We start from the raw sequence: 10455 nt of genomic DNA, 5'->3' as shown, positions 1-10455 counted from the left end.
TTTTCATGACTACCGAAGAACCTCGATAATTTAATGCTCGATACATTGATAATCCTTATCAGTACTTATAGTCTATTCTGATTTAAGTGTTAAGTTAACCTCGATTATCTAATAATTGCTAAATCAATAAAATTTCCTTAGTATCAAGGCTATTGATTTATAGTGACTTAACTGTAGTTAACTGACCAATTTGAGTAGGAAGATTTCAATTGGCAATGAGGCTTTCCTTGCGGTTTTAGGTTTTGATTCTGACAACCATATTTGACGTCAAACAAATTTGAGGCACGTGCATTGAATTTAATAGTCGAGATTGTAACGGTTTAAAATTGCGCATTTATTTTCTCAGATGCATTTGTTCTTTACAGTTTCCTCATAAACGTTCCCATAACAAACTTGGTGAAGCCATAACAATATGATGCCTTGTTCTTCCTAGTTCCTACTAAGATTGGGTTATGCACCTTTGGGCCGTCATGGTGAACTCAAACCCTCTGGATTTTTGGATAAACTCAACTCCAGCTGGCCCCAACCTTAGCAGATAAAATTACAAACAGGACTTTCCTATTTTACTTCACCGCCACGCATATCACCGCGACAATCTAGTCAACAACTAGGGACAATTTCGTCCTTTTCAAAGTCGGTATCCCCCAATCCTCGCCCTCTTGGTCTATAAATACACCCCTAGGGCTCCCAATCGCAGATTTTGGGAGACTCTCTCTTTTGGAGAAGTTTCAGAGCGAAATCGAGAGTTCTCGATCTCCTCTCTTACACATATAAACACACCCGTTTAATTCAAAACCAAAAATCAAAGAACAAAAATCTAACACTCAGTTAATTCTAGAACAAAAACCCCAAATTCAAAACCCTAGGGTTTCGTAAACCCGATCGCCATGGATATCCGCTTCCCTTTCTCCCCCTGCGAGGTCGCCAAGGTCCGCCGCGTCCAGTTCGGCATACTCAGCCCGGACGAAATCGTAAACCCTCAGCTTCTCAGCTTCTCTCGATTTTTTCGAAACTGGAATTTTGATTCGTTACTGTTTCTGAAGCTTTGTGGTTTTTGTTTTGTGTGGTTTTTGCAGAGGCAAATGTCTGTGGTGCAGATTGAGCACAGTGAGACAATGCTGGGGGGAAAGCCGAAGACGGCGGGGTTGAGTGACCCTCGGTTGGGGACAATTGACCGGAAGATGAAGTGTGAGACTTGCACGGCGAATATGGCTGAGTGTCCGGGGCACTTTGGGCACCTGGAGCTTGCCAAGCCTATGTTTCATATAGGGTTCATGAAGACCGTGCTCTCCATTATGCGTTGCGTCTGCTTTAACTGCTCTAAAATCCTTGTTGATGAGGTATGACGGCTAAATGTTAGGTGCATTTTTCGATTGTAGTGTTATTGATGTTACTATCTTGAGCTTGCCGAATTGCTTAGGGTTCAGTTTGTGGTGAAATTGGGTGCTTTAGCTAGTTTTCTGTTGAAAGGGGTTTGAGGTTTAGGATTGAGCCTGTGTGCTATTACGTTTTAAGTGCTGTTCTTACTTGTGCAGGATGATCACAAGTTTAAGACGGCTTTGAGAATAAAGAACCCGAAGAATAGGTTAAAGAAAATTTTGGATGCATGCAAGAATAAAACAAAGTGTGAAGGTGGGGATGAGATTGATGTGCAAGATACCGACGAGCCTTTAAAGAAGAGTCGGGGTGGATGTGGTGCTCAGCAGCCCAAGCTTACTATTGATGGTATGAAGATGGTTGCAGAGTATAAAGCGCAAAGGAAGAAGAGTGATGACCAGGAACAGCTTCCTGAGCCTGTGGAAAGGAAGCAGACCCTTACTGCCGAAAGGGTGAGTAAATCCAGCTTTATTCCAAGAGGTTTTTTCTTTTACTGGGATTTCATACTTCATGATGCTTACATGGTGTTGTCTTTGTTTTAGGTTCTTAGTGTTTTAAAGAGGATAAGTGATGAGGACTGCCAATTATTGGGATTGAACCCCAAGTATGCACGTCCGGATTGGATGATTTTACAAGTTCTTCCTATTCCTCCACAACCTGTCAGACCCTCTGTGATGATGGACACCTCCTCGAGGAGTGAGGCAAGTCTACTTTTGCCATTGTTAGGAAGATGATGATAGCAGCTGAAGATAGAATCCATTTTCCTTCCCCTTTTATTATAGCTGTTCACTGACATTTTATCTGTGCTGTTCAGGATGATTTAACCCATCAGCTGGCCATGATCATCCGCCACAATGAGAATCTGAGGAGACAGGAAAGAAACGGGTCACCTGCTCATATCATCTCAGAGTTTGCACAACTCTTGCAATTCCACATAGCTACATATTTTGATAATGAGTTGCCTGGACTTCCAAGGGTATGTAGTTGCCTGTAAACCTAAAATTTTGGTTCTGTATTGGACCTATGATTTATTGATATTAATAGACCTACGTCTGTCTTCACCATTATCACTTCTTTATATTCTGAATCTATTATTTCTGAGCAGGCTACACAGAGATCAGGGAGACCCATTAAATCGATTTGTAGTAGGCTTAAGGCAAAGGAAGGCAGGATTAGAGGAAACTTAATGGGGAAGAGGGTTGATTTCTCAGCACGTACGGTTATTACACCAGATCCGAATATCAACATTGATCAATTAGGAGTACCATGGAGTATTGCGTTGAATCTCACATACCCTGAAACTGTGACTCCTTACAATATTGAAAGGTGTATCTATCGTTTTGTTTTCTCATCTTTCCGACTATTATGTAAAGAAGTTTCATTGTAGTCTTATGTTAATTTCTTTCACTAAAATAGGTTAAAGGAGCTTGTTGAGTATGGACCCCATCCTCCACCGGGTAAAACTGGTGCAAAGTATATTATAAGAGATGATGGGCAAAGGCTTGATCTACGGTACTTGAAGAAAAGTAGTGATCATCATCTGGAGCTTGGTTATAAGGTATCGGCTTTTCAATTCATTTAGTTTAATTTTGGTCGTTGTTCTTTTAGAGTTACTTGACCTCTTTTATTCTTTCTAGGTGGAGCGTCATTTGAATGATGGAGACTTTGTCCTCTTCAATCGTCAACCCAGTCTCCATAAAATGTCTATTATGGGGCACAGAATCAAAATCATGCCTTACTCAACTTTTCGACTAAACCTCTCTGTCACTTCGCCTTACAATGCTGATTTTGATGGGGATGAAATGAATATGCACGTTCCCCAGTCATTTGAAACTAGGGCAGAGGTGTTGGAGCTCATGATGGTGCCCAAATGCATTGTGTCCCCTCAATCAAATCGTCCTGTGATGGGAATCGTCCAAGATACTCTACTGGGTTGTCGTAAGATCACAAAGAGAGATACCTTCATAGAGAAGGTACAGTGATAATGCTGTTATTTTCTCATATTTTACGAGGTGTCTGTTATGTTTTTCTTATTTCTTGTCAATTCTTTTCAGGATGTTTTCATGAACATCTTGATGTGGTGGGAGGATTTTGATGGAAAAGTACCTGCTCCTGCTATATTGAAACCACGGCCTCTTTGGACTGGGAAACAGGTGTTCAATCTTATAATACCAAAGCAAATAAATCTCCAGAGAACTTCAGCATGGCACTCGGAGTCAGAAACTGGTAACATCACCCCCGGTGATACTCATGTTAGAATAGAAAAAGGGGAGTTACTTTCTGGAACTCTGTGCAAAAAGGCACTTGGGACATCTACTGGCAGTCTTATACACGTGATATGGTATGTAATGTTTTACTATCAGATCTGCCATGCATTTTTTGTGTGCATTGGTTTTTAAGTTTTGAGACAGAAATGGTTTGTTTTAACTATTTGTTCAAAACTGAAATGAGAGTAAGACATGAAACTTATGAGTTGAATTATGTTGCTACGTAGGGAAGAGGTGGGTCCTGATGCTGCCCGCAAATTTCTTGGTCATACCCAGTGGCTTGTGAATTACTGGCTGTTGCAGAATGCATTTAGCATTGGAATTGGAGACACAATTGCTGATGCAGCAACGATGGAAAAGATTAATGAAACTATTTCCAAGGCGAAAAATGAAGTGAAAGAACTTATCAGTAAAGCCCAATCCAAGAGCCTGGAGCCTGAACCGGGGCGAACTATGATGGATTCCTTTGAAAACAAAGTGAATCAGGTGTGTTTACATGGTCTTTTCCTTCAATTTCTTATGGTTCTGCTGCAAACAGTGTTCATTAATAACAATTACGTTTCTTCAGGTGTTGAATAGGGCTCGTGATGACGCTGGAAGTAGTGCTCAAAAGAGTTTGTCTGAGAGTAACAATCTCAAGGCTATGGTTACAGCCGGATCTAAGGGAAGTTTTATCAACATATCACAGATGACTGCTTGTGTGGGACAGCAGAATGTTGAGGGTAAACGAATCCCATATGGGTTCATAGACCGTACTTTGCCCCACTTCACTAAGGACGACTATGGACCAGAAAGTCGTGGCTTTGTAGAAAATTCATACCTTCGGGGACTAACTCCACAGGAGTTCTTCTTTCATGCTATGGGAGGTAGGGAAGGTCTTATAGATACTGCAGTCAAGACATCTGAGACTGGGTATATCCAGAGGAGACTGGTGAAGGCTATGGAGGATATTATGGTCAAATATGACGGGACTGTGAGAAATTCATTGGGGGATGTCATACAGTTTCTCTATGGAGAAGATGGAATGGATGCTGTATGGATAGAATCTCAAAAGCTGGATTCTCTAAAAATGAAAAAGAAGGAGTTTGACAAGACTTTTGCTTATGTGTTTGATGATGAAAATTGGAATCCAGACTATATGTTGCCTGAACATGTTGAGGATCTAAAAACTATTAGAGAGTTTCGCAACGTGTTTGATGCGGAAGTTTCAAAACTTGAAACTGATAGGCTTCAACTTGGCACAGAGATTGCTGTTACTGGTGATAATTCTTGGCCTTTGCCTGTTAACCTGAAGAGGCTCATTTGGAATGCACAGAAAACTTTTAAAATCGACTTCAGGAGGACATCTGATATGCATCCCATGGAAATTGTTGAGGCTATTGACAAACTACAGGAGAGGCTAAGGGTCGTTCCTGGTGATGATCTGTTGAGTGTTGAAGCACAAAAGAACGCAACTCTCTTTTTCAATATCTTGCTTCGCAGCACATTTGCAAGTAAAAGGGTGTTGGAGGAGTATAGGCTCACTCGTGAAGCATTTGAGTGGGTTATTGGGGAGATAGAGTCACGTTTCCTGCAATCACTTGTAGCACCTGGGGAAATGATTGGTTGCGTTGCTGCACAATCTATTGGTGAACCTGCCACTCAGATGACCCTCAATACCTTCCATTATGCTGGTGTGAGTGCAAAAAATGTGACACTAGGTGTTCCCAGGTTGAGGGAAATTATTAATGTTGCCAAGAGAATCAAAACCCCATCTCTGTCTGTGTACTTAAAGCCTGAAGCTAATAAAACCAAGGAGAGGGCTAAGAATGTGCAGTGTGCCTTGGAATACACTACTTTACGTAGTGTTACCCAAGCTACAGAAGTATGGTATGATCCAGATCCAATGAGCACACTGATAGAAGAGGATCTTGATTTCGTGAGATCTTACTACGAAATGCCAGATGAAGAAGTCAACCCCGACAAAATATCTCCATGGTTGCTTCGCATTGAGTTGAATCGTGAAATGATGGTGGATAAGAAATTGAGCATGGCTGACATTGCTGAGAAGATTAACCTTGAATTTGATGGTGATTTAACTTGTATTTTTAATGATGACAATGCCGAGAAGTTGATCCTTCGAATTCGTATCATGAATGAGGAGACTCCAAAAGGGGATTCACAAGATGAATCTGCTGAAGATGATGTATTCCTGAAGAAGATCGAGAGTAACATGCTTACAGAGATGGCCCTTCGAGGTATCCCAGATATTAATAAAGTGTTCATAAAGCATGGTAAAGTTAACAAGTTTGATCAGAATGAAGGATTCAAAGCAGAGCAAGAATGGATGTTGGATACAGAAGGTGTTAATCTTTTAGCTGTCCTGTGCCATGATGATGTTGATGCCAAGAGAACGACAAGCAATCATTTGATTGAAATTATTGAAGTTCTAGGGATTGAAGCAGTTCGTCGTTCTTTGTTGGATGAGTTGCGTGTTGTCATATCCTTTGATGGATCTTATGTGAACTACCGCCATCTGGCTATCCTATGTGATACCATGACGTATCGCGGCCACTTGATGGCCATTACACGTCATGGTATCAATAGAAATGACACTGGCCCAATGATGAGATGCTCGTTTGAAGAAACAGTGGATATTCTGCTGGATGCTTCGGTTTTTGCAGAAACGGATCATCTGAGGGGTGTGACAGAAAACATAATGTTAGGGCAGCTGGCACCAATTGGGACTGGAGACTGTGCCCTGTATCTCAACGATGAGATGCTAAAGAATGCTATTGAACTCCAGCTGCCTAGCTATGTGGATGGCCTTGATTTTGGCATGACACCATCCCGTTCGCCAGTGTCGGGAACTCCCTTCCGTGATGGAATGATGTCACCTAATTATTTGCTGAGCCCGAATATGCGAATGTCTCCCATCTCAGATGCTCAGTTTTCTCCCTATGTCGGTGGAATGGCATTCTCTCCTGCTTCATCTCCGGGTTACAGCCCATCCTCCCCTGGATACAGTCCGTCCTCCCCTGGATACAGTCCCACGTCCCCTGGTTATAGTCCCACCTCGCCGGGTTACAGCCCCACCTCCCCTGGTTATAGTCCCACTTCTCCAACCTATAGTCCAAGCTCTCCAGGTTATAGTCCAACCAGTCCAGCATATTCTCCTACGAGCCCCTCTTACTCACCTACCTCTCCAAGCTACAGTCCGACCTCTCCAAGCTACAGCCCGACTTCTCCAAGCTACAGCCCGACCTCTCCAAGCTACAGCCCGACTTCCCCCGCTTACAGTCCCACTTCCCCTGCGTACAGCCCCACTTCCCCTGCATACAGTCCAACTTCACCATCATACAGCCCAACATCTCCTTCATACAGCCCCACTTCCCCCTCCTACAGCCCAACATCTCCTTCATACAGCCCCACATCCCCCTCCTACAGCCCCACATCCCCATCCTACAGCCCAACTTCACCTGCCTACAGCCCAACTTCACCGGGTTACAGCCCTACTTCCCCGAGTTATAGTCCAACTTCTCCTAGTTATAGCCCTACCTCTCCGAGTTATAATCCTCCTTCTGCAAAATATAGCCCATCGGTAGCCTACTCTCCGAGCAGTCCAAGATTGTCACCAGCTAGCCCATATAGTCCTACCTCTCCAAATTACAGGTGAGCTTCTTGCACACTTCCGTCGGGTTCATTTGTGGCATCTCAAAGAATGCGAAGTATTGATGAGTTGAATTTTTTCTTAGTCGATTGATGACTGGTCTTTCTGCATCTAAGCTTTCCAATTCATTATAATTATTATGTGCTTAACTTTTCAATCTTTTGTCGCAGCCCCACATCACCATCGTATTCACCCACATCACCATCATATTCTCCTTCTAGCCCCTCATACACTCCTGGCAGGTAATCTTAGTGTGCTCTTTTGTATAATGGAGTGTATTGTTTACCTTTATGTTTGGATGGTGTGTTGAAAGATGTTGAAACTGTCTTGTTCAGCCCATATACCTCTGGAGTGAGCCCTGATTACAGCCCAAGTTCTCCACAATACAGGTAAAAACATATGAGTTGTTCTGAATACTGATTCATCAATTTTCTGAATTGTGGTGGGGTGCTCATTCTATTTCTTCTTTTACTTCTACCTTCCTTGCAGTCCAAGTGCTGGGTACTCACCGAGTCAGCCAGGGTACTCCCCATCATCCACTAGCCAGTACACCCCGCAAACAAGCGAAAAGGATGTCAAGGATGACAGAAGCACTCGCTAAGGCAATAAACCTTTCTGAATCTGGAGAATGAGAAGGTCTTTTTCTTCAAGCTCTAGTATTTGCACTATTGATGCATCCAGATACTTTCTTGTGCATTTGATCTGGGAAAAGTAAGTGCATGCTTTGTGGTTAGTAGACAAAGGACGATAACAACTCTAAGGCTGCCGTGAGGAAAAAACAGAAATAAAAATGGGGCCTCTTATCCGGAGAATGACCAGCATTTAAGTTATATTGCTCTATATGGATAAATTTCTGGTATTGACACAGCTTTTATTGTTCACATATTCAGTCTGGGCCTATAGCGGGGAAGGAGTGAGGGTTGGCAGGACTCTAGAGCAGCCTAAAATTTTGATGCGTTGCAGCTCTTTGTCGCCAAAGTTTTTTCTGTGTTCAGTAATGTATTATTTGTTTGGTGTAACGAAAATGGATTTCTCCAAACATGGGAAAATAACTTATCACGGATCTCTAGTTTTGTAACTCTCCCAATTGTTTGCCTTATCCTATGTAAGAGTACAATACTAGATCATTGCACGCAAGTGCACCACTTGTAATGAAATGGATTAGGTTGGCTCTTGATCGTCAACAAGAGTTTATTGTTAATCTGTAGCTATCGTTGACATTTTAGTGAGAATTGCATGAAATCCAAATTATTGTAAACGTTGTTGAATTTTTGCATTGCTGCCTGCCGGCTCACGTGGTTATTTTCAGAAAACATTTCTTTTATTCAAAAGCCGGCTTTGGCATATAGAGCTATCACTAGACCACTTCCAAAGTGCCAAAACTCAACCCTCATCGTATGTATGTGACAATGTCAACAATCTCATTCTTCCGGTAAGCCCGAAGTTACTGAAAAATCTCAGTACTTATTATATGTACGCGACCGGCAAATGGATTACAAGAGGAAGAACAATTGAGCTGAGCCGAAACTTGACGCTAAAGAATGGAGAAGCAGTCGAAGTTAAGGATGCAGATCTTAAAGTTTCTTTCACAAGCTGCGGCTCCTGCAGTCACCTACAAAAGCCCGCCTGCAAGTCCCCGGCATCCTATTGTATCGATCATTCCGAGAGAGGCTAGGAGAAAGCCTAGGAATGGATCCAGTAGTTTTGCTTCGAAAGAACCTACCTCCCCAAAGGTTTCTTGCATGGGCCAAGTCAAAGGCAAGAACAAGAAGAAGAAGAAGAAGAAGAGCAAACCAAAGCCTAAGCAGGTCTGCCCTCCACCACCAGAAGAGAGCACTAGTCTAGCTCTTTGTGTTCCCAAAGAGAAGACTTTCAGGGTCTCAAATGTCATCCCAAAGTTGCTCATGAACCAAGGTAAGACAAAGGATGATGGTTCGGTTGCTACAAGCTCATTATCTAGAACTAGTCGTGCAGCGGAAAGAGTGCCTTCGTTGGGCCATATGAAGAGGTTTGAGAGCCGCCGTGGTGTCTTGTCGGACTTCGATTTAACAGAGGTTGATGATGAACCTCATCGTTTAGACAACTTGAAAATTGGGGTAGGCGAGGAAGAAGAAGAAAACGATGAGGATGAGGATGAGAAGAATAAGAAAGAAGTAAGTATGCTGTGGAAAAGAAGAGGCATGTCTCCCCCTATTCCTCTTCAGTTGTAAAATATAAATAAATCCATAAACTTTCTGTTCTGACTGGATTTCTTAAAACTTCCTCTTAAAGTTTTACAAACAAATTTGCATTGCATCCAATATCTGTTCATATTCTGTTTCTGTTTTGCTAAGGAAATGAAAGAAAATAAATAAATAGAGGTATGGTTATGAATACTGGATGATAAGGAAGCTCATAGGATGCCACAAACAACCGAAATGGTTGTCAATGCTCCACACTAGTGAAATATGTATGAACTATATTTGACATCCAAAGTAAATGTTCATCAACTAAAGATGCTCATTGGATTCGTTCCAATGAGGCTGAAATGTTTTTCTTTGCACCCTGCAAAAAACCAAGTGTAGTTCTGTGATTCTGTGAAAGTTGTGCGCTCCAACTTTGCGAGGAAAGGTTCACATTTATAGGTCAATGGCCAAGATACGGCAATTATGAAACATATAGGCAATTTGAGGTTCTATCTTTTGCTCTTCTGTTTGCAAATACATAAAGCAATTGAATATTCACCTACTGACTTCCATCCTCATACCAAACAATGGAAAATGATGGCATTTCCATAGATGTAATATAATTTTAGGCATGAGGCTAATCTCCAGTACGTTCATCCAGTGATCCAGGTGATAGTATATTGTACAGATCATTTTTTATTTATATAATTACTTTAAACCATTGAAACTCTGAGGTTCATAACTAACGATTTGAAACCGTAGGTTCAAAGTTCAAGGTCTACATCGATCAAAGAATTTAAACCATTTCTCATTCATGGTTTAAATTCACTTGTTATTTTTTCTATTCTTTTATTTCAGGAAACCATCTTTGTATATAAACCGAAATACTTGAATGGATTAATCAATCAATCGAAAGCGATTTCTACTAAAATTTCGTGTTAGTTACCAAGAAACGAAACTATTTAACATAACCAAAACCAAGAAAAGGAGAGAAGAG

At 41.7% G+C, this 10455-nt stretch overlaps 2 protein-coding genes across 2 annotated transcripts; both read left to right on the top strand.

Annotated features, from left to right (window-relative positions):
- The first annotated feature begins 702 nt into the window (after positions 1-702).
- Positions 703-8548, top strand: LOC101311314 (DNA-directed RNA polymerase II subunit RPB1-like). Its single transcript, XM_004287718.1, has 14 exons — positions 703-971; positions 1077-1340; positions 1536-1829; positions 1920-2078; positions 2192-2353; positions 2483-2703; positions 2794-2935; positions 3015-3350; positions 3432-3718; positions 3872-4130; positions 4213-7295; positions 7464-7535; positions 7629-7682; positions 7783-8548. The coding sequence occupies exons 1-14, from the start codon at positions 888-890 to the stop codon at positions 7892-7894; spliced, it is 5529 nt and encodes a 1842-aa protein (XP_004287766.1). The 5' UTR covers positions 703-887; the 3' UTR covers positions 7895-8548.
- Positions 8549-8834: 286 nt separating this feature from the next.
- LOC101291097 (uncharacterized protein At1g76070-like) lies at positions 8835-10400 on the top strand. Its single transcript, XM_004289019.1, has 2 exons — positions 8835-9389; positions 10317-10400. The coding sequence occupies exons 1-2, from the start codon at positions 8835-8837 to the stop codon at positions 10398-10400; spliced, it is 639 nt and encodes a 212-aa protein (XP_004289067.1).
- The last annotated feature ends 55 nt before the right edge of the window (positions 10401-10455 follow it).

Source organism: Fragaria vesca, linkage group LG1, assembly GCF_000184155.1.
Source record: "Fragaria vesca subsp. vesca linkage group LG1, FraVesHawaii_1.0, whole genome shotgun sequence".
Classification (NCBI taxonomy): Eukaryota; Viridiplantae; Streptophyta; class Magnoliopsida; order Rosales; family Rosaceae; genus Fragaria; species Fragaria vesca.
The sequence above is the reverse complement of the archived record's forward strand: the minus strand, read 5'-3'. Positions and strand labels throughout refer to the sequence as shown.

Coding starts and splice junctions, on each gene's coding strand:
- LOC101311314 (XM_004287718.1), top strand. CDS start 888: ATGGATATCCGCTTCCCTTTCTCCCCCTGCGAGGTCGCCAAGGTCCGC. Junction 2,079..2,191: donor ACACCTCCTCGAGGAGTGAG/GCAAGTCTACTT, acceptor TGTGCTGTTCAG/GATGATTTAACCCATCAGCT. Junction 2,704..2,793: donor ACTCCTTACAATATTGAAAG/GTGTATCTATCG, acceptor TCACTAAAATAG/GTTAAAGGAGCTTGTTGAGT.
- LOC101291097 (XM_004289019.1), top strand. CDS start 8,835: ATGGAGAAGCAGTCGAAGTTAAGGATGCAGATCTTAAAGTTTCTTTCA. Junction 9,390..10,316: donor TAGACAACTTGAAAATTGGG/GTAGGCGAGGAA, acceptor CTTTTATTTCAG/GAAACCATCTTTGTATATAA.